This window comes from Dermochelys coriacea, chromosome 2, assembly GCF_009764565.3.
Source record: "Dermochelys coriacea isolate rDerCor1 chromosome 2, rDerCor1.pri.v4, whole genome shotgun sequence".
Lineage (NCBI taxonomy): Eukaryota > Metazoa > Chordata > Testudines > Dermochelyidae > Dermochelys > Dermochelys coriacea.
In genome coordinates this window covers 237177595-237199646 of record NC_050069.1, presented here as the reverse complement: position 1 = coordinate 237199646, position 22052 = coordinate 237177595, and the positions used below count along the sequence as shown (strand labels likewise).

The following is a 22052-nucleotide window of genomic DNA, read 5'->3' as shown; positions in this document are numbered from 1 at the left end:
GGGGACCCGTGTCACCCCTGGACCGCGGCATCCTCTTCAGGGCATGGCCCTCCGGTTATGCCCTAACTCCATTGTCTCCCCCTCCCAGGGGAACCGGCAGTCCTTCGCCTGGCTTCTCGCCGCAATGGCGAACTGCAGCCCGTAGTCCAGCTCCTCACTCCAGGGCAAACTATGGTCCTTTGGCTCAAGCCTGCACTCAGGTGGAACTGCAAATAGTCAGCGTAGGCTCTGGTTCAGAGCGGAGCAGGAAACAAAGTCACTCAGCCTAGGCCTGTACCCAAAGTCAGTTAACTCAGGCTTTCCTTCAGCTAGCCTGAGGAAGGGGAGACTGCAACCCACTGTTTCGGTGCCAGGGGGGACGTAGGCCCTTCCACTCCACTGCATCTCAGCCCAGGGCCCTAAGGGTGGCGGAGGGGTCTGCCACTGCGTCAGCAGGGATCCAAGCTGCAACATGCGGACTCACTCTCTGCCAGCGTTGCAGCCAAACAGGGGTCAAGTAGCCACTTCCACACTCTCCCTCCAAGGGTACCTGCTGGTCCAGTGAGGAAAGGTGATTGGCAGGGTCCTCAGTTGCCAGCAGAAGCTCTGCTGGGGTTGGGCCAGTTGGCAGTCTGGGCCAGCTGTCTGTCTCCTGCGAGGTCGGGTCGTCCAGGATTTGGGGTGGTCCGGGCCAGTCTTCTGCTTCCCCCGGGGTCAGGTCAGTCCAGGGACCAAGCAGTCCGGGCCAGTCGTCTGCACTCTGCAGGCCTGCTGCCACCTCCCAGCACGACAGCTCAGGGGAAGCATCTTTCCCCTCCAGTGGCTGGGCCCTACTGAGCTTCCGGGTCCCACCTTTATACTTCCGACCCCGCCCCTTGGCTGCCGGAGGGCGGAGCTAGGGGGTAGCGCTCTGCCCACAACGGGGTGGAGCCACTCTCTTCCTCTGTGTCTGGAGAGGGCCAGTCCACCTCACTACAGGGAGGTATGTGCTGCTATCTATCTTAGCTATTTATATGGCCCCCATTGCCATAGTATCTGAGCACCTCACTATCTTCAATGTATTTATCCTTAGGGCAGTGCTATTATCCCCATTTTACAGATGGGGAACTGAGGCACAGAGCAGCTTGGTGACTTTCCCAAGGTCACACAGGGAGTGTGCAACAGCACAGAGAACTAAACTCAGGTCACCCAAGTCCTAGGCTAGTGCCCTAATTTCTGGACCTTCCTTCTTCCCTTGTTGTGCTTAGGCTCTGATTGCACTAATGTTGGATGGCTTTTTAGACAGTGGGGATCTCACCATATTCAGATACCCCAATGTTAAAATATATAAAATAGTATCAAGATACTATAATTTAGGGCTTGTCTAGATGAACAGTTAGTGCATGGCAAGCTGGAATGCAAATTTACAGTGCACTAGCGAGCTGTACACTAACTATCCATGTGGACCCTGCTACCATGCACTAAAAGGTCCTGAGTGCACTTTGTTCTACTCCACTTTGAAACGGGAGTGAGGACTAGGAAACAAAGTAGCAGGGTCCACAGACAGTGGTAGATTTACAACCCAATTTACCGTGCACTAACTGTTCATCTAGACAAGCCCTGAGAATATTGTGGCTACAGTACCCAGATTTTATTGAACATTGCATATATTGAACATTATATTTTATTGAACATATTGAACATTAATATTAAATATTCCCCTGCCGTTTGCTTTATTTCTTGATTAAAAGAACAGTTAGAGGTCTATTGGATCTAACTTATATGTAAAGTAAATGCCTAAGTAAAGTAGGCAATAATGTAGTACATCTGCCTAAAAGATGTGGACTGTGCAAGCCACACTGCAATTTCAAATATCACGTTGCAGAAAAAAATTGAGTATTTACTAGGGCTGTCAAGCGATTAAAAACATTCATAATTAATGGCATAATAAAATATTAATCGTGATTAATCGTGCTGTTAAACAATAATAGAATATCATTTATTTAAATATTTTTGGATATTTTCTACATTTTAAAATATATTGATTTCAATTACAACACAGAATACAAAGTGTACAGTGCTCACTTTATATTGTTTTTATTACAAATATTTGCACTGTACAAAACAAAAGAAATAGTATTTTTCAATTCACCTCATACAAGTACTGTAGTGCAATCTCTGTACCATGAAAGTTGAAGTTGCAAATGTAGAATTATGTACAAAAAACCTGCATTCAAAAATAAAAAAATGTAAAACTTTAGAGCTTACAAGTCCAATCAGTCCTACTTGTTCACCGAATCGCTCAGACAAACACATTTGTTTATATTTGCAGAAGATAATGCTGCCTGCTTCTTGTGTACAATGTCACCTGAAAGAGAGAACAGGCATTTGCATGGCACTGTTGTAGCTGGTGCTGCAAGAAATTTACATGCCAGATGAGCTAAATATTCATATGTCCCTTGATGCGTCAACCACCATTCCAGAGGACATGCGTCTATGCTGATGACGGGTTCTGCTTGATAATGATCCAAAGCAGTGCAGACCGACGCATGTTCACTTTGATCATCTGAATCAGATGCCACCAGTAGAAGGTTGATTTTCGGTTTTTGATGGTTTGGGTTCTATAGTTTCTGCATCAGAGTGCTGCTCTTTTAAGACTTCTGAAAGCATGCTCCATACCTCATCCCTCTCAGATTTTGGAAGGCACATCAGATTCTTAAATCTTGGGCCAAGCGCTGTAGCTCTCTTTTTAGAAATTTCACATTGATATCTTCTTTGCATTTTGTCAAATTTGCAGTGAAAGTGTTCTTAAAACAGAGTTGGGCAAACTACGGCCCGAGGGCCACATCCAGCCCGCGGGACTGTCCTGCCCAGCCCTTGAGCTCCTGGCCAGGAAGGCTGTCCCCTGGCCCCTCCCCTCCTGTCCCCCTTCTCTCACAGCTGCGCCACCGCGCAGGCAGGACTCTAGGCGGTGGGGCTGCGAGCTCCTGCCGAGCAGAGCGGCAGCACGTCTAGCTCCAGCCGGGCGCTGCTTCCAGACATGCTGCTCTGAGCAGCATGGTAAGGGGGGGCCAGGTCTGGAGGGTTGATAAGAGGCAGGTTGGTCCTGGGGGCAGTTGGATGGGGTGAAGGTTCTGCGGGGGTGGGGGGGAAGGCGGTCAGGGGACGGGGACCAGGGTGGGTTGGATAGGTGTGGGGTCCAGGGGGGCCTGTCAGGGGGCGGGGGTGTGAATAGGGGTCAGGGGATGGGGAACAACGGTGGTTGATCAGGCATGGGGTCCTGGGGGCATGTCAAGGGTGGGGTGTGGATAGGAGTTGGGGGACTGGGAGCAGGGGGGTTGGATGGGGGTGGGGTCCCAGGAGGGGGCGGTTAAGGGACAAGGAGCAAGGGGGTTGGATGGGTCAGAGGTTCTGAGAGGGGCAGTCGGGGTCGGAAGTGGGAGGGGGAGGATACGGGGTGGGGTCAGGCTGTTTGGGGAGGCACAGCATATTAAATATCTTGTGATGCCAGCTACAACAGTGCCATGCGAACACCTGTTCTCACTTTCAGGTGACATTGTAATTAAGAAGTGAGCAGCAGCAGTATCTCCCATCAATGTAAACAACCTTGTTTCTCTTTGATCTTAGAAAAATAAGGTACAACTCAGAGGAGAAAATTACTATAATTGGGAAGCAAAAAAGGGCACATTATTAGAAATGGATAAATCAAGTCTGATTCAGAACTGTAATGGATCAAAGTATGAAATGTTGGTTTGAAAGGAGCAATTATAGCTAAAGAAAAAATACTCTGTGTTGAAGAGTTGGGTAAAGTCAATTATGGACTTGTCCATTTATCTTTCATACATGGCATTTTGAAAGACAGAATATTATGTAGTCTAATCAGAGCATACACCCAAAGGAAAGTCAGTATTTATTTTCCTCATCATTGAACTTTTGAAAAATAATTGTTCTATAGCAGATTCCAGACTTGTGACCATTCACATATCTGCTCTAAAAACACTATAGTGCTTTATTACATTTTATAGAGTGGCTTCACTTCAAATCTTTTGGTTCATTTTCTTCCTCATATTTGCCTCTATTTCCATAAAGATGGAAACATAATTTGAACAGTAAAAGCTGTATACAGAATATATTGTATGTATGCAAAAAAATAACAAATTGCAGCTCATACAAGTAGAACCTCTACTCCATAAATTACTTCCCTTTACATAACATGAAACCCTTTAGTTTCTCTTAAACAGGCTTGTCTCTTCAAAGCAGTTATAGAATTTTCCTTTGCAAAGCCTAGAAGAGGCCATAAATTAGTATTTCTAGCTGTTCTCAGCCCTCTAGGAGAGCCTGTGAAAGAAACACACGGGGAGGTAGGGATTTGGAATGGGTATGCTTTTGTTTTGCCAGCTTTACATTGATTGGCCGGATAAGGAGGTATAGTTCAGAGGGTTCAGCATTTTGCAGACACAACTTCCTTCCAGCCTGGGTTGTCATGGCAATAGATACAGCCTCCTGCCCTGCCCCCATCTAGTATCCTGCCTGTGCTTGCTAGCAATCCCTGTGGCAGACAAGCTGAAAGGGACACATGGAAGACAAGATTTTTGAAGCAAAATAACATGGTACATGGGCTGCACAGAGGTGGAAGATAGGAGAAAACCTGGCAGCAGGTGAGAAAGGAGCACTTAGCAGCTTGTGTAGGGGGGAAAGGAAACCTGCACCACTCTCTCCTACTCTGCAGAAATACAGGAAGGACAGGAGTGGTTTGTAAGCAGGTTTACTAAACCAGGAGAGAGCCACCTGATTTTTTTTGCAAACCTCACTGGGATGGCCCTAAAAGCCTGTAGGGTTCCCTCTTTTCATGTGCACTACTCCAATGCCAGCAGCAATGGTCTTCATTGCAGTCTCATGTCACTCAGAAAGGGATGCTGGAACAATTTTTTTGGGAGGCATGCTGCTGATGGAAACCATGTATTTGGTGTTTGTTATTACTCCTTCAAGCCAGGGGGTGTGGCAGCACCCCTAATTCCAGCACCACTGCACTCATCCTGCTGTCAGTGCTCACCCTTCCTCCAGCCATGCTTTCCAGATGGTCATTTTAAATGATGGGGTTTGGGTTACAGGGATTAGATCTTGCCTCCATATTCTTATCTGCTTTTAAAGGGTGATCCCTTCACACCACAACAACTGGGCGGTGCTTCTTCCTATTTCAAATTTCCGTATTTTCAGCTGATGCTGCACAAGCTGATAAGGGTGAAATCCTGGCTCCAGTTGAAGTCAATAGCAAAACTCTTATAGACTTCATGGGGCCTGAGTTTCATCCTAAAGTTTTAGTTACGTGGATCCAGATTACCCCACCCACCTCCCACCCCAGGGAAAATCCACAAAAAAGGGCCAGGAGGCAGGGAAACTCCACAAGGAGACTGACAGCTTTGCCGACACTAATCCCTCTGAAAGGAGTTGGGGCTGGAGGGGCTGTAGATTGCTCTCCCTTCCGAGCCATGCAAAACCTGTAGCCATCTGCAAGGATGACTGGTGCTCCTCTCTCCTTTTCTGCAGCGCAGTTTCAGTGGGATGCTACTGCCTGCTCAGTAGCATCCTTGGCAGGGGTGGAGATGAAGCTAACAGAGCTCATTAAGCTATATTACCACCCACCTACTTTCCTGCACGGAAATTCAAAACTATAGCAGGGGATAGTGCTGTAGGGACTCGTACATCCCTCACTCCAACCTCTTCTGCTCTCTGCCCAACTTGCCCACAAATGCTAGAGAGAGGGAAACATGCCATCCACCTCCTCAATGCAGAATGGGAGAGGGAGTCGCCAAAGGGTCCTTTCATGTGTAACTCATGTGGAGCTGATCCCCCAATCTCACTGCAAGGGCCATATAATGCCCTAGGTCCACACATGCATCAGCATTTTGGGAGTCATTGCCCATATTGGCTGCAGCAAGGTCCTAAGTACTGTGAATCTTACTGCTGTAGTCAAAAGCCATTATCCAGACAAACATGTATTTATTTACCTGGCACTGAGAAACCACCAGCCCTCCTACAGAGGTTTTAAAATCCAAGTTAATGAGCTAGAAGCCAAACCACTACCACATTTCAGGCAGAGTGTGATGAGATCATAGAAGTGGAAGTCTCCTTTTTGCCAAACTCAGATGCTGTGCTTGCCTTTCTCAGTGTCTAACAGATAGGAGTTTGTCTGACAGAAAAATGGCTGATGGTCAATCCAGACAAGAAAAAAGTTATGCTGTTTAGTTGGAGAAACACCAGCAGGAACGGATGGGTGATATGGCTGCATCTTCCTATGGGGAGGCTGCGGGGCCACTTTTTGTTGATGCAGCATAGTCATACTGTTCCTAGATTTTCATGTCAAACTGGTGTCTTCTACAGCCTCTCTTATAAAAGGGACATTACTGCACTGTGTTTAATGTGGAAAATGGTTAATCTCTCCCTTCACAGCAAACCACATTCCAGGCTGGAATTGTACTATCAGTTTCTCGACTCTAACTGTGAACAAAAAACCCAATCTAATCCAGCAATTAAACCTGCCTTTCCACCATCCCCAAGAGTGATGTCTTTTAAAATGTGTAATTATGCTTAAATAGTGGATTACAAAGCAATGTTCTGTAGAGTTTTACAAAAATACAGTTCAGTGACTTTTACCATTAAATGAAATTATGCACGAAAACTCAAAATGCAATGTGACCGAAAACCTTTCTATGTAAAGTAGGTCAGTGAACAATTCTAAACTATTAGCCACCAAAAAGCCACATTTTAATCAGACATGTACCTTTCTTTGTCTGATGCACATGTAAATAATGTTGTTGTGGTTCATTTAAAGGGTTGTTTGAATACTGGGGGGAAAATTGTAAATATTTGATGAATTCTAAGGCTCCACTTTGTTTTGATCATATTCAAGCTTATTAGGATTGCCAAAGATTTGGAAGTGATCTGGATTATTTGCTGAATACTGAACACTGAATATGTGCATTCTGTCTAACAGCACTGAGGTCACTCATCCTATATATCCTGTGCCTTTGTCACACAGCAGTGTGGGAGTCAGAAGATAAGCAGGGAGTGAACAATTCTGCGAGACAATTAGAAAGCCCTTACTGTGACATTATTGTGCGTCATTGTTCAGCAGTCATTCCCTCTGGCCTTGTCCAGCCTAGAAAATATTGTACTCATTTTCCAGCAGTAGTGCAGCTTTGTGGCTGCTAACAACAGTGAATGCCTTGACGTATACTGAATTTAGGAGATTTTTAACCAGTAAGCTCTGAGTTGGTTCTCATGATACGGTGGGCAAAATGCCGGCCATTATGTGGCATTAGTATTTACAGCATTGCTTGTACCAGTGCCGATTTACCATTTCTGGGAAACACCTAAGACAGTCTTGAGTGTAGGTGTGCCTTCTAGGTATATGGCACCCTCAGAAGGTGGAAGGAGGATATGGATGAGCAATTTCTAAGTCAGAATACTGATGCTCTAAATCAGCAGTTCTGAAACTTTAGCAACCCGAAGATCCCCATTTTGATTTAAAAATTTTCACGGACCCCCAAGCCCTCTGTTCAGCCCTAAAACCTGACCCCACTCCACTCCTTTCCCCCAAGGCCTCACCCTCAGCTCACCTCTTCCCGCCCCCACTCCACCTCTGCCCCTCCTTTTCTCTGCCACTTTCTGCCTCCTCCCCCGTGCGTGCCCCATCCCTGCTCCTCCCCCTCCCTCCCAGCACCCCCTGCACACCGCTTAACAGCTTTCCCTGGCTTGCAGGAGGTGCTGGGAGGGAGGGGAAGGAATTGAGGGAGGGAGGGAAAGTGGGGAAGGAGTTGATCAGCGGGGCCCGCAGACCCCCTGGAGTACCCTCGTGGACCCCAGTTTGAGAAACGCTGATCTAAATAGTATTCAGGCAGCCAGCTGTTCATATGGAATACTGGAACATTTTTGAATTCCCAAGATATTAGCAATACATAGATTCTTGGATGTATAAAAAGGGGAATATTAGGAGTAGGAAGCTTATATAATCTCTGTATTGGGCACTTGTGTGACCACTACTGAAATACTGCTTCCAGTTCTGGTTTCTACAATTTAAGAAGGATGCTGAAATAATGAAGAGGTTTCAGAGGAGAGGCACAAGAATGATAAAAAGAGGGGAAAACATGCTTTATAACGAAAGGCTCAAGGAACTCAGCTTATCGAAGAGAAGGTTAAGCAATAACTTGATCACAGTCTATGGGTGTGCCTACACAGGGATAAAAAAATACATGGCTGGCCTGGGTCAGCTGACTTGGTCTCAGGCTCTGGGGCTGAAAAATTACTGTGTAGACATTCAGGCTCTGGCTGAAGCCCAAGCTCTGGTACCATGCAAGAATGGAGGGTCCCAGAGCTCACCAGGCTTCATCCCGAGCCCCAAAGACTACATAGCAATTTTTAGCTCCACAGCCTGAGTTCTGCAAGCCTGACTCAGCTCACCTGGGTCAGCCATAGCCGTGCCATGGGGCTTTTATCTCTGTATAGACAGACTCTATAACTACCTACACGGGGAACAGAAATTTGGTAAAAGAGGACTCTTCAATCTAGCAGACAAAGATATAACAAGAACCAATGGCTGGGAGTTGAAGCTAGTCTAATTCAGATTAGAAATAAGGTGGAAAATACCAAAAGTTGTGGGCGATTCTCCATCACTGGAATTTTTTAAATCAAGATTGGATTTTTTCTAAAAGATATGTTCTGAGTCCACTTTAAATAGAAAGTGGACTCAGATCTGTCATGTATTATGCAGCAGGCCAGACTGGATGATCATTATGGTTGCTTCTAACCTTGGAATCTATGAATGAATCAGAAGCCAAAAAATCTCTTGCAATTTGCTACACTTTGCATTAGTCAACCATTACTCAATAGTTTGGGTTAGACCTGATCTGCACACAGTTTTTGCACTGTTGTAAGTATTTCGATTACAGGTCTGATTTTTTTTTTTAAACCGTTCTGGTGATGCCTAGTGTGGATTCAATTATACTGATACAGTGGTGCCTTATATTGGTATGGCTTACTCCTCTTCCTATACGAGAATAGCTATACCAGTACAAAGCATTTTCACTCTGATATAACCGTGTCCAGACTAGGGAACTTGTACTATAGCAGTAAACACTATACTGGTATAGTTAAAGCAGTACAAGTTTAGTGTTTAGACAAGCTCTTAGTCTATATTTAATTCCTAGGAACTTCTATTTCCCACTTTTAAAAAAAGCTTGCATTATAAAGACAGGCCCACCAAGGACGTAAAATGAATTTAAATATTTGTACATTTTTAATTTCTTCTGTGGGATTAGCATGAATTAAATGAATGCCCTTGATGTTAACTGTTAAAGATCAAAGTCAAATAATGTAAGATAGCATCACTCCAGGCAGGTTTTAAATGAGCAAACTCTGCTGCCAAGTGGATCACAATAATCCTTCATGATAATTCTTCCATAATTCTTTGGAATTATCAGTGTGAGGTTAGCATTTTTAATTAACTTCCAGAGACAATCTGAAGGAAGAATTCAAAGCACACTAATTTGACTGAAGTACTGTAGAACGATAAAGATAAGCCTTATATATACACATTTGTTTTTCAACATTAAAGGAGGTAAGTGGTGGAAAAGTCACTGAAGTTACTCTTCAGAGAAGTAGGCTCAAATCACAAACTGCTCTACGCTCTCGTATGACTGATGGTCTCTGCTCAAGAATACAACACTGGGACAGAAAAGGTTTGTAAATCAGATCAAATGTGCATTGGCAAGGTTTCAATGAATAGCACCCATCCAGACTATGCTTAGCTAACTGGTCATAGGGTGACCAGATGTCCCGATTTTATAGGGACAGTCCTGATTTTTGGGTCTTTTTCTTATTTAGGCTCCTATTACCCCCCCACTCCTGTCCAGATTTTTCACATTTGCTGTCTGGTCACCCTAGCTGATCAGTGCTATCAATTAATTACTTTTGTTATTTCAGATGTTGTCTGTGTAAGTATGAGTTGGTCAGAAAATGGAACTTCTGTTCCATTGGAAATTCTAACATTTCAAAATTTGTTTTCATTCTTAGTCAGAATGAAAAGTAAAGTTAAAATTCCTGAATTTTAATCCAGAAACATCAAAATGTATATTATGTTTCAACATTATTGAAACAATGTTAGATATTTTATAGTGTTGATTACTTACAGTGTTAAAATTAATGTTGTAATAAAGTAAAACAAAATGAAATAAAATGACCAAGTTGAAATGTGACATTTCAGCATTATCAAAATAATAGTCATTTTAACAATTCATTTCAACACCTTTTCATAAAATATGTTGCCAAAATTGACATGTTTCTGCAAAACATTTTGATTTTGACAAAACAGTATTTTCTGATGGAAAGCTGTTCGGCTGTGAATTTTTCAACCAACTCTACTTATTTGTATAGTCAGAAACATCTAACATTAAAAATAGTCAGGTACCATATTTCCTAAATACTGAAAATATACTGATGATGGGTAAAATTTTCAAAAGTCCTTATGGGATTTAGGAGCTTAAGTCTCATTTGAAAAAGTGATGTAGGTACTTAGGATCCTAAATTGCACTGACTCCCAGTGAGATTCAGGCTCCTAAGTGCCTACATCAGTTTTGAAAATGGGACTTGGGTGTTTTTCAAAATTTTAACCAACATTCCCAAATTATTAAAATATGTGCCATCCAATCTGTTAATCTAATAAAGTAGCTGTAGCAGGACAGTAGCTAAAACAGTTCCATAATTTCCAGGGGTCTTTGGGAGCAGGCAACACAGGAGATGCTTCAGCTGTTGGGCCCTAAGGTTCTAGCACCTGGTGTGTCCCAAACAGGACTTCCTTCAACCACTCTGCCCATCCTCTGGCTCCTCAGATAACCTGTCTCTGTGATCCATCCCTCACTGACTGCCTTCTAATTGCCTTATAACCTTCCTCTCCTAGCAACCATCACCCTCCCAAACAGGAGGGAAAGAACTGCAGCAGATTTCCCCTTAGCAAATTTATCACACTGACCTCTGCTGACATGAGGCTGCTAAGCCTTTTCATCGCAGTTAGAATAGATTTTTAATAAATGAACAGGCAGATTTCTTCAGAGGGCATCTCCAAATATAAACGACAAAACTTAATAAGCTTGGCAGAATCCTCTCAAATACCGTCCCTCATCGTGAGTTTGACTATTAGATATACTGAGCAGGCACAACTCCCACTGGTGCCAATGCAGGTATTCAGTACCTCTCAGGATTAGGCCAAAGAAGAATATTACTGAGTTTAGGTTCTAGTTTACTTTTATTCTGCACAGACCTGTTACTCTTACGTCATGTTCACTGTTATGGACTATTTCCATCAGAAATGCCAAATTGGGAAATTGAAATTACAAAAAAGTTCATATTTATACTATATAAATGAATCACAAGTTGCTTAAAGCTTCTTGCACTATTAGTTTTCCTTTAGCTCTTATATTTTTTTAATCTTTATCTTTCAAACTCCAAATCTGAGCAAACTGTGAGGAATGCTAGGCAATAATTTCATACTTATCCCGCAAATACTATCAGATATGCCATAAGTGTACACAGCATAACACACTGAGAAAAGGGAAAGGGTCACTGAACTTTTTTTCAACAAACGTGTTCACTTTTGATACATTTTTCTGGGTCAAATAATTTTTTTTATATTGTACCATCATCCAATACCTTCTAGAATGCTTCTAATTGATTACATCAGCACTGAATGGGGAGGTCAGAGGACACAATTAATTGCACATCTTGCTGCTTCATTATATCAACAAGGTGCCCTGTTTTGTTTTTTAAGAAGAACCAAATGTTAATGAACAATATTCCCCATTCTCACAGAGGCTTGTTTCTGATTGGTGACCACTTACAAAGCACTCTACATCTTCAAAGTGGTTTATGAATGTCAACTAACTATTCTGCACATCATCCTTGGGAAGGAGGGAGGGAGGTACAATGAATATGAATGGAAACCAAACATGACTGAAAATCAGAAATTTCACTTTAACAGAAAAAATAATTGATAAAGGACATGGCATAAGCCAGTCACTAACCAAGGGGGTAAAGAAAGAAATTTCCTCTCTGGGAAGGTTATTACATAGTTGTTCATTCTGCAGTTTCTTGACTCTTCCACTGAAGCATCTGGTTCTGGTGACTGCTGAGACAGAAAACTGGACAAGATGCACTTTTGGTCTGATTTAGTAGGTCAGTTCCTATGTTGCCCAAATTTGGTTCTGACACAATTAGAAGTTTAGGCTGACATTTTCAAAGCAACCAAGAGGATGTGGAGGCCCAAGTCCCATTAACTTTAATGGGACTTTGGCCTCCAAATCTCTAGGCAGTTTTAAAAATCAAAATCTCAGCCACAGTGCTGGCTGAGTCTATCTAATTATAGATGCCATCTAAACTCAATTTCCAGCTGTGCTGTAGCCAAGTCAGGGAATATATATGTTGTTACCAGGCTCCCCAACTCCATTATACTTATAGACAAGTATTTCTTGGTGCTCATCTGCTTTAATGATTTTGACTCGGAGAACAATATCGTCAACGCAGATTGTTAACATCCTGGGTGTTACTTCATGCATCCCCTTTCAGCTAAATGCTCACAGTAAACAACTAATGAACTGAAGGTGTCAGATCTCATTAAAACTAGAGATGCCCCAAAACTAAATCTCCAACCTTCATCCCTTTGAATGTCAGGGAGCTCAGTTTCACTAGGGGCCTGTTTGCCGCTTAAGATTCAGCTATGGCCAAAGTCATGCAAGAACAGCCACTCTTTTTGATATTCCAGCCCAAGATGACAGCTGAGATCATGAGATTTTCACCGTTCAAGATAGTTGAAATATTGTGAGATCAGATGATTTTGTGATATTTCTACTCTATGGGGCTGAAATCTCATGAAAACACCTGCCAAGTCTGGCACTTTCTAATCTACATTTATAAACTGGCTTGGTTTTGGCCTTGAACCTTAACTTCAGTCCTCAATATTAAACTGATTCTGATCTGAACACCACCTTCTTGTCCTAGTGCTAAGGAAAAACTAAAATAGAAGTGCAATAAAGAAAAAATTATAATTGCACAGACTTGTGCGGCTATGTCAAACAGTGGCATGGTGGTTAATCATCCCTCCAAGATCAAGCATTTGTATGTATATTCTTACTTCTTCATTTTTGTGGCAACCTAGCTACACAGGTTCTGTTGGATCCACCTCAGAAAAGGGCTATAGGCCAAATGTGTGAGCTTCTATGTAGATATCTCACTCCCCATATTCAGGGATTCTTCTGTGGGGGTTTCCCCCTGGTGTTACACTCTCACTTGAGCCCTCAGAGTGATATTTAAACAGGAACATTTTATTACAGTTTCTGTAAGAATCAGAAAACATAACTCCCACAGCCCAGTGCTGACGTGTCTCCAAGAACATCAAGACTTCTGCTGGAACCACACACCCTGTTCACCAGATTTGCATATTGTTGACCCTATTACCAGAGTCCAAGTCTTAAAGAGATAAAGCAGTGGAAATGTAGCTCTAGCATTCCATCCAGTTCCTAGAAGAATGTCCTTATTGCATATGCAAACAGAGACAGGATCTACCTTCACTCTGACCTAATGTGGTTTGCATACTGTAGTGGGGATTGTATTTGAGACCAAACTTTTGGGTCCTCCCTGAACCCAGATTTTCCTCACCCATGGCAACCATTTTTAGTTGATGTCCAAGTTTTTTCCTCAGATGACACCTCCTTTTGTCCTGCTCCATTAACTGTTTTTGTGTCAAGATTGTGTGCATAGTGTGAGGACATACTGTCTGCAAATTTTCACAAGTCAGCTTGACGATTTCAGCTGTGGTGTTTGCTTTTGGCATTTGAGCATCCCATCATCCATCTTATCAGTCTAGCTTTTTGTACCATACTCATCGCTGTAGTGCCCAAGTGCTCATCTATAAATGCTTCTTTGTTGTTCCTCAGCAGCATCCCACTGATATAGCATTTCACCCCCTATGCAAAGGCACGCATGCACACACTTAAAATAACATCATCCTCATTTAGGACTAGGAGTTTTTATTCCCACTTAACTGAGAAGAATTTATTCGTGATAAAATCATCTGGGTTATCACAAGGGTGGAAACCATGCCTATATCTCACTAGCCCTCTAACATTTTCTTATTAATTTGTACTAGTTACAGATTATAATGTTATTGTTTTTACTTAGAAGAAGTAGCCTCTGAACTAATCTAGGGGTCTAGCCCCCATGTTCCCTTCCTCAAATGGCATGGAGAAGAGACTACATCCACAGACCCCAGCTTGGGGCATGAAAGCAGAGAGTATGGCTTTAGCAGTAAGTTCTGCCTTTCCCTGCAGAACTTTCCCCTTCGTGGAGCTCCTAACTCTGACTTCCAAGGAGATTGGGATCAGTTCTCTCAATTGGATTCTTCTCCCTCCTAACCTATCAGGTCCCAGATTTCAAAGTCTGCAGTAACTTGCCTGGTTTCTTCCTCCACTCTATGGAAATTTACCCCCCCCCCCGCACAGTGTGGTGTGTTCCTGGAGGCTGGTGTGTCTGGGGAGTTCCTGAGAGTACAGGAATGCCCCTTTGCTTCAGAGGTTTGCTCATAGTCTACATGGAGGGGCGGAACCCCTGGATGTTTTCAGGGGAGGGGATGGGAGACAAGTCCCCCTCCATGAAGTTAGATGTAAAGGGAAATGCCGCAAACACAAACATAGAATTTGCTCTAGGTGGGGGGAGCATAGGCCTAAATTCTTCGCTAGAAAACCAAATCAGTTTTCCCTGAAGAACATTCCAATATAAACAGAGTTCTCTACATAGAGTTCATTAGACCAGAGAGACAAGGGAGAATGACTAAACACCACATATAAGAATTTATAACATTTCTTCCTCCTGGACATATTTTCAGTAATAATTAAAACAAACAGAAGGTATCTTCATTTTTATAACTTGTAAGGTAACTATGCCAAGCTCAAAAACAAGGTAAAATGGCCATAAAAAGCTACGGACAGAATAAAAGTAAGATAACATTTCAACAAAGGCATCTCTTTCACATTACAATTTTTTTCACCATAAACATTTTTTTTTATTAAAATTAGGAAAGTTTCAATAACCAACAGGTACAATTATCTGCTATTTGACATTTAAATTTCCAAGCAAACGTAACTATCTATTCATCCATACAGATATACACAAACATTCAAATTAACTAGATTCCTTGATTTATTTTAGTCTATGTATATTGACAAGTTACTTGCTTTTCACATGTATAATGAGGGTAATGCATCCAAAATAAGAGCATACCATAATATGCAAAGTAAAGTGCACACCTATGCATGCCACGTGTTTTTTTTTAAATCTTGCCAATGCATCAGTTAGTTTTCAAAATTTAGAAGCAATTCCACAGAAAATAAAAAAAAAAAAAAGCTAAATTACTAACTTGACTTAAAACACTTTACACACACCCTGTCCTACTTTGATAGTTCTATAGCAACACTATAGGGAGTTTTCAAAATAGTTCAGGACCAGTGTTTCAAATGCTCAGCACCCACAACTGTGTCTAGATTTTCACTGACTCCTTTTGAAAATCTGGCCAGTCTTTTTGGCCAGTAAATGGGAGCTAAGCCCGTCTGAAAATCTGGCTCTGGTTATGGACATGAGCTTTTTTGAAACGCTAGCCCTCAATTAATACACTGTAATACCTCGTATTAATTTTTCTCTTCATTTACAGGATAAGCCTATAATACTTGTTAGATTTTTGTATTGAGGAAATTTTGTATTCCCTAATTTAGCAAGCAAATGATAAAAGAAATATATTTTTCAACCCATCATTACCAAACGCCCATAGAACAACAAGAGCCTAACAAGATAAATGGAGCGTGCTTTGCATAGCTGTAAGTGTTCATTTGCATTCCTGGCATCTAAGGTCCAATCCTGCAAATCCTTTCACAGGAAAGTTAATGGGAATTCCATCTGTGAAAACATGCAGGACTGGCCTTTGTGGACTTTAATGCCATTTTTCAAATGTACTTTTTATGCTTGAGTTTTTATTAATCATAATTAAAGAAGAAAGCATGCAAATTACATGTCTTAGTTTCCCTTTGTTCAACATAAACAACTCCTATTGATATCAACAGCAAATTGGATAGTTTTTCTGTTTTATTGTTATTTTGTTTGTTTTTTATACACTCAAACCCTGTGAATTTAATTCGCTTCTACTATATTGTGAAAAGCACATCACATTAACTATTGTTTACTGGCATGCTTAGTCCTAACTCCTTGTTGTTTAAACAAATACTTCTCGATAGAGATTTGTATGCCAATCTTCACCAAAGGAAAAAAGGGTTTAGATTAGAAACTAATTAAGATAGGAGCATTTAATAGGGTACAAATGCTAATAAGAACTTAACTGTAAAGACATAAAATGAACATTAAGAGAATAAATGTCAAACAAATGTGTTGTGTTTGATACGATGGGTTTGCAAGTGAAGTAAGAATGCTGCCAGGAAGAAAACTGCTTTTAAAAAATATTAAAATTCAATAATTAGAAATTATCTACCTCAAGAACCAGCCAAAGTTGGTCTCCATTCTTCACATCTTTCTTGTAGTACATTCCATAGAACTTGACTACGTTGGGATGATCAGAGAGAGCTTTCAAAATGTTGTACTCGGCTTCAATTTCTTCATCAATATCCTAGTGCAGCATATCACAAAAATAAATAGTCAGCAAACCCAAGGCCATGTGAAAATTGACACATAGTGTGCAATCTATTCAAACTTTGTCTAAAGATAAAACAAAGTCAAATGAAATATTAGTGCATCCATTACACACTGTAAAACATATACTCAGTTCTGTTCAGTCACAATACCCTATTTAATATATTTAACTATACAGAATTAAGACTAAAGTCATCTTTAGCTTACACTGTCTTCTGTCAATTTGAGCCAAAGCACATGGTGGCAAAAAGTCCAACAGGAGTATGGGGAAGGAAGAAACTGCCATAGTTCCTGGTGGTCACAACATCCTCTAGATAGGAGCCTGTGTGAAGCTGGCACAGACCTAAGTGGTGGGGGGGAGAGGGGAGGCAGTGCTGATTGTAACTTCAGCCAGAAAAACTGCTATTGAGTCCCTGGGAGAACTTGCAGCTTTTCTAGTCTGGTACCACCAGGAGGGAGAACAGACAGTATTCCTAAAACCTGCCCTCCCTTCAGTTGTGAATCCCTTCTCTGGGGTTAAGGGTTGGGTTCTGGAAGGTACAATCTGGATTCACCTCCCTCTCTCTGAATCCAGCCCCAGTATATTAGCAGTCTTTGCTAAACAAGGCGTTTGCTTAGAAGGAAAAGTTACTAAAATATGACAGCATCAAGGTTGAATGAAATAATTTATTAGACAGATTTGTTGAATCTGAATGACAAATATTGTCTCATTCTTTCCTTGTGCTCGGCCATCTCTCTGTTGGTGTCTACCTGTTGTCTCTTGCCTTACACTTAGATTTTTAGATTGTTGCTCTTTGGAGCAGAGTCTTTGTTCTCTGTTTTTACACTGGCTAGCAATATGGAGCTCTAATCCAGGGGTGGCCAACCTGAGCCTGAGGAGGAGCTAGAATTTACCAGGGAACATTGCCAAAGAGCCACAGTAATATGTCAGCAGTCCCCATCTGCTACTCCCCTTCAGCCCCCAGCACCTCCTGCCCAGTGGCAGTCCCACCAATCAGCGCCTCTCCCTCCCTCCCCACGCTTCCCACCCACCGCAATCAGCTGATTTGCAGTGCGCAGAAGGCTCTGGTGGGGAGGGGGAGGAGCGAGGGCATGGCAAGCTCAGGGGAAGGGGCAGGGACCTTGGGGGAAGGGATGGTGTGGTGGCAGGACCTGGGGCAGAGCAGGGGGTTGAGCAGTGAGCACCCCACAGCACATTGGAAAGTTAGCATCTGTTGCTCTAGCCTCGGAGTCAGCGCCTATGCAAGGAGCCGCATATTAACCTCTGAAGAGCCACATGTGGCTCTGGAGCCACAGGTTGGCCATCCCTGCTCTAATCCATGACCAAGGCTCCGGGGCGCTACTGCAATACAAATAATAATAAAAAACAATACGTTAATTAAATTCACTGAAAAATATTTCATATATTTTGAAAACTTACCACCCAGCTAGGGGTAATTTTACAAATACTGTGCATATCAACATCCAGGTATTGCAACAGGCACAGAGACTGAAAACGACAAATATGCCACTTTCTGTTTAAAGTTCATCTTTCTCGGTTTTAATTTCAGTTTCATTATTCAGCTCTCCCCAAACTCTCCTACTCCAAGGAGTACTAAATAATTTAGCTAGCATTCACCAAAGGCACCAGCAGAGTTCACCTCTCTTGATGGTGGGTCCTGAGTGCTCCCTGAATGTGGAGTCAGAATTGCCACTGTACTCTGTTCACACCCCTCTCCTTGACAGAGTAAAAATGGGGAGGGTAAAGCTAGAAAAATATCATTGCTGTTGAGTCCCCCATCTCTGCAAATGCATGTGGCAAGACCCCACTGCTTTTTTGTATCCCACTGAACCTCTTTATACTTTTGAAGAAAATTTCATATTGTCTGGAGTTTCTGAAACAGTGCAACCAGGGATCCACATGCCAGAGCACATGGAAGTTCACCAGCACCCAGAGAAGGGTGATAATGGGCTCTGCTGCAGTCAAGGTGTGAAGGTATTTCATCTGCACTTTGGCACATGGGGATCTCAGCAACAGACACTCTGGTCACATGTAAAGTACACTTACACTTGTGCGCTTCTCCAATTAGTTGTGCATGTACTGCTAGTGTGGGTACCCCATATCTGCACTGTGTCCTCATATGCTGTGCTGGGCATGGGTATACACTGTGCACGAGTGTGTACCCATGTTCATGCCATCCCTTTTCAGTATGTGACAGTAGCCCTACCATTTCTGGGGCAGTATCCCAGAATCCTATGCATCACAGGAGACACTCTGGGAACCTCCTTGCTGCATATTGCTGGTACTATATGCTGCCTTCACACATTTGGCAATGACAGCTCCTGCTCAGCCTCCCTCCTACCCAACTGCAAGGAAGATATGGAGCAAGTCCATCAGGATGTGGATCTACTTCTGCTGCTCACAGGACAAATGCCCAAGTGATGCAGTACTGGACACTGCACAGAATCTATCCAGAAATATGTGGGTCTCTGAAGCCATATGACCAAGAAGATGAATGAAAATCCACTGGGGTGCCATGGAACAGATGTCTTCAATGCTGTGATTGCAATGGTATGGCCATGGGTGGACCACCGTTTCTGATCCTGGAGAACCAGCATGGCGTCATGGGACCACATCATCTTGGAAACCTCGGATGATGACCAGTGGCTGCAGAACTTCAGAATGAGGAAGCAAATCTTCACAGAGTTGTTTGAACAGCTTGCAGCAACCCTCCATTGCCTGAACACTCAATTTCAGAAACCCATTCAGTGCAAAAGCTGGTGGCTATCTCCCTTGGGAGCTGGCAATACCTGACAGCTATGGATCAGAAGTCTGCTGTCGGAGAAGGGGTGGCTGTACAGGTTTCCAAGCTATCTATCCACTGGTGGTTGCAATAACCCAAGTCCATGAAATTATAGCTAGATTTCAGAGGATTTGGTTTTCCAACTGTGCGAGAGCCATCGATGGAGCACACAGCCCAATACTTTGCTCATTGAAAGGGGAAAGTGAATATGTGAACCAAAATATCTTCATTCTCCAAGGCTTAGTGGACTAAAGGGGCTGATTAATGAATGTGAACACTGGACATATTGGAAAGCTCCATGAGACCTGGGTGCTCAAGAGATTGTGGTTTATTGTAAGGGGAAAGGAGGACTTTATTCCCCAGAAACAATGTGGCTCTGTATGGTGTTATTTTGGGGGACCCCACATATGCACTCAACTTGGCTCATTAAGCCATATCCTGACATTGCTGGCCCAAGAAAGAGGGAATTCAACCACAGACTGTAGAGTGGTGGCTGAGTATGTGTTTGGGTAGCTAAAAGTCTGTTGGTGATGATTGTGGACCCGCATGGATGCCAATATGGCAAACATGGTCCTCAGTATAATGGTATGTTGTGCCTTGCACAACATATGTGAAACCAAATGTGAATACTTTTGGACAGAGTGGGCACAAGATCTGGTTATCAAAGCCTTGACAGGCAGCTGGATCCCACCCATTTGCACACTACTCCTGGTTTCCAGCAGGCAAGGGAAATTTGTGATGCTATTTTCCTGCACATCATGAAACATCGAAGAGAGGTTTTTGAAGACGCGTCACACAACTTCTTATCAATGTTCTCTAAACCAATGCAAACAGCACGTAAGAGCTGTTATACATGAATACTCCTATGATTGCTAGTGGTGGCTATTTGTTGGGAGTAGGGATGAGGGGTCAGTATTATCTATCTTCATTTTTAACTTTGTTCATTTTGTTCATTAAATCATTTACAAAGCCAGACATTTACCTAATCTTCATCGGGTTTTCCATGGCGCTTCTGAAAAACATCAGTTGCTTCAGAACTTAGTTCACTATTGTCATCCCTGTTCGTATTTTTAAATTAGGAATTTTTTTTTAAAAGGAGGGATGGTGTGTACCAACCCCACACTCGTGAGGTGAGGAGAAATCTTCTGTGTGGGGTGAGGAGGCTGAACATAGGGTTGGGTACAGGGATTGGCTTGGAGTTTTTGTCCCCCATAGCATGAGCTGGGGGGTTCCACTGCAAGGAGTTTTGGGTACCAGTAGGAGATAATGTGCTAGCTGTCCACCATGCTTCTTCCCATAACAGGTGTATGTATGCTTGATCCACCACCTCACCGAGAGCCTGGACAGCAGCTGGAGGAGGTGGTGGTGGTGCTTGTTCCCAGAGATGTGCAGCAGCAATCATGGCAGGCAGAGACCAGAAGTATTTTGCTACCAGTTGTACTAGGGACCACATGATCCCATTACCTCCAGGCATGCTCCTACACCCCGTGCTGTCTCCCCAGTTGCAGGAAATGGTTCATGATTGCCTCTTCCTGCCTAAAAGTCCTATCCTTCCGTGGCCTAAGGAAATCCAATTGGCATTGCCTAAAGAAGTCAATAACAATCAAAATGTCTCCCAGGGTCCTTCTCCCTCACTCTGTTCTCTCCGAGTGCTGCTCCTGCCCTCCCAAATGAATGAGCTCCCTGGCAGCAGGTAAGGTCCCACCAAATCAAAGACAAGAGGTGCATTATGTGACACTACGCCCCATATTCCTCACAGAGATATTTTTATGATATGGACTTTGTGGCTGGAGGCAAGCCCAATTCAAAGAGGGAGGAGGGCGTAGTACCTACTAGTGAAAAGACTGTTCTGGCTGTTAGTTGTGAGCCCACAGCCAAACAGGGGATAGATCCCACTCTAGAGAGCACAGAGGTGTGTGTCTTGGAGGGGCGGCCCAGAGAAGAACATTGAGAAGGAATCTGGGGGAGTACAGGACTGTCTCCTCACTGATTACAGGGAAGGCTTTGCCCAGAAAAGAACAGCTATTCCAGGTTTTAAGATGGAACTGTGTAACTGACCTTCCAGAGGAGAGCAATCATACAACTGACCTCTTAGAAACAGAGAGAGAGAGAGAGAGAGAGAGAGAGAGAGGTGACAGAGGGTACCCCAATCCAGGTCCCACTTTTGCAAAATGCTGTTCCTGATGTACTTGTGAAAACTAACTCTGTCTCTTTAAGACAGGATGAGCATCCTACTAAAGGCTGGAGTGTCAGTGAAAATGCTAATGACCCACCTGAGAAAGGGGAGGACGACGCATTCTCCCCAGCAGGTAAAATTCTCCCAGCAGATAGACAAGAGCTGAGAAAAGGGGGTGGGGAAGGTTTCAACACTAGGAGTGAGAATGACAAAAAAATCCCCAGGGGTTGGGGGTGATTTTTTGCTTGGGCATAGCCCTGGAGATGGAACGCAACTCCACAGGGGGCTGGCCAGTAACATGCAAGGTCCCCTTACAACCTTTCTTCCCCAAAGACATACATGAATGAAGCACCTTTACTAAAAGGGGAAGAAAGAACACATCTGAACACATACTGTGA

At 43.1% G+C, this 22052-nt stretch overlaps 1 protein-coding gene across 3 annotated transcripts in view; it reads right to left on the bottom strand.

The window, feature by feature from the left end:
* Positions 1-22052, bottom strand: part of MYO3A (myosin IIIA) — a 198984-nt gene that overhangs the window by 149819 nt on the left and 27113 nt on the right. For all 3 annotated transcript variants that reach the window (XM_038389297.2, XM_038389293.2, XM_038389296.2), the window contains exon 3: positions 16538-16672. In XM_038389297.2, the coding sequence (XP_038245225.1) occupies positions 16538-16672 (135 nt within the window). The remainder of the gene's footprint in view (positions 1-16537; positions 16673-22052) is intronic.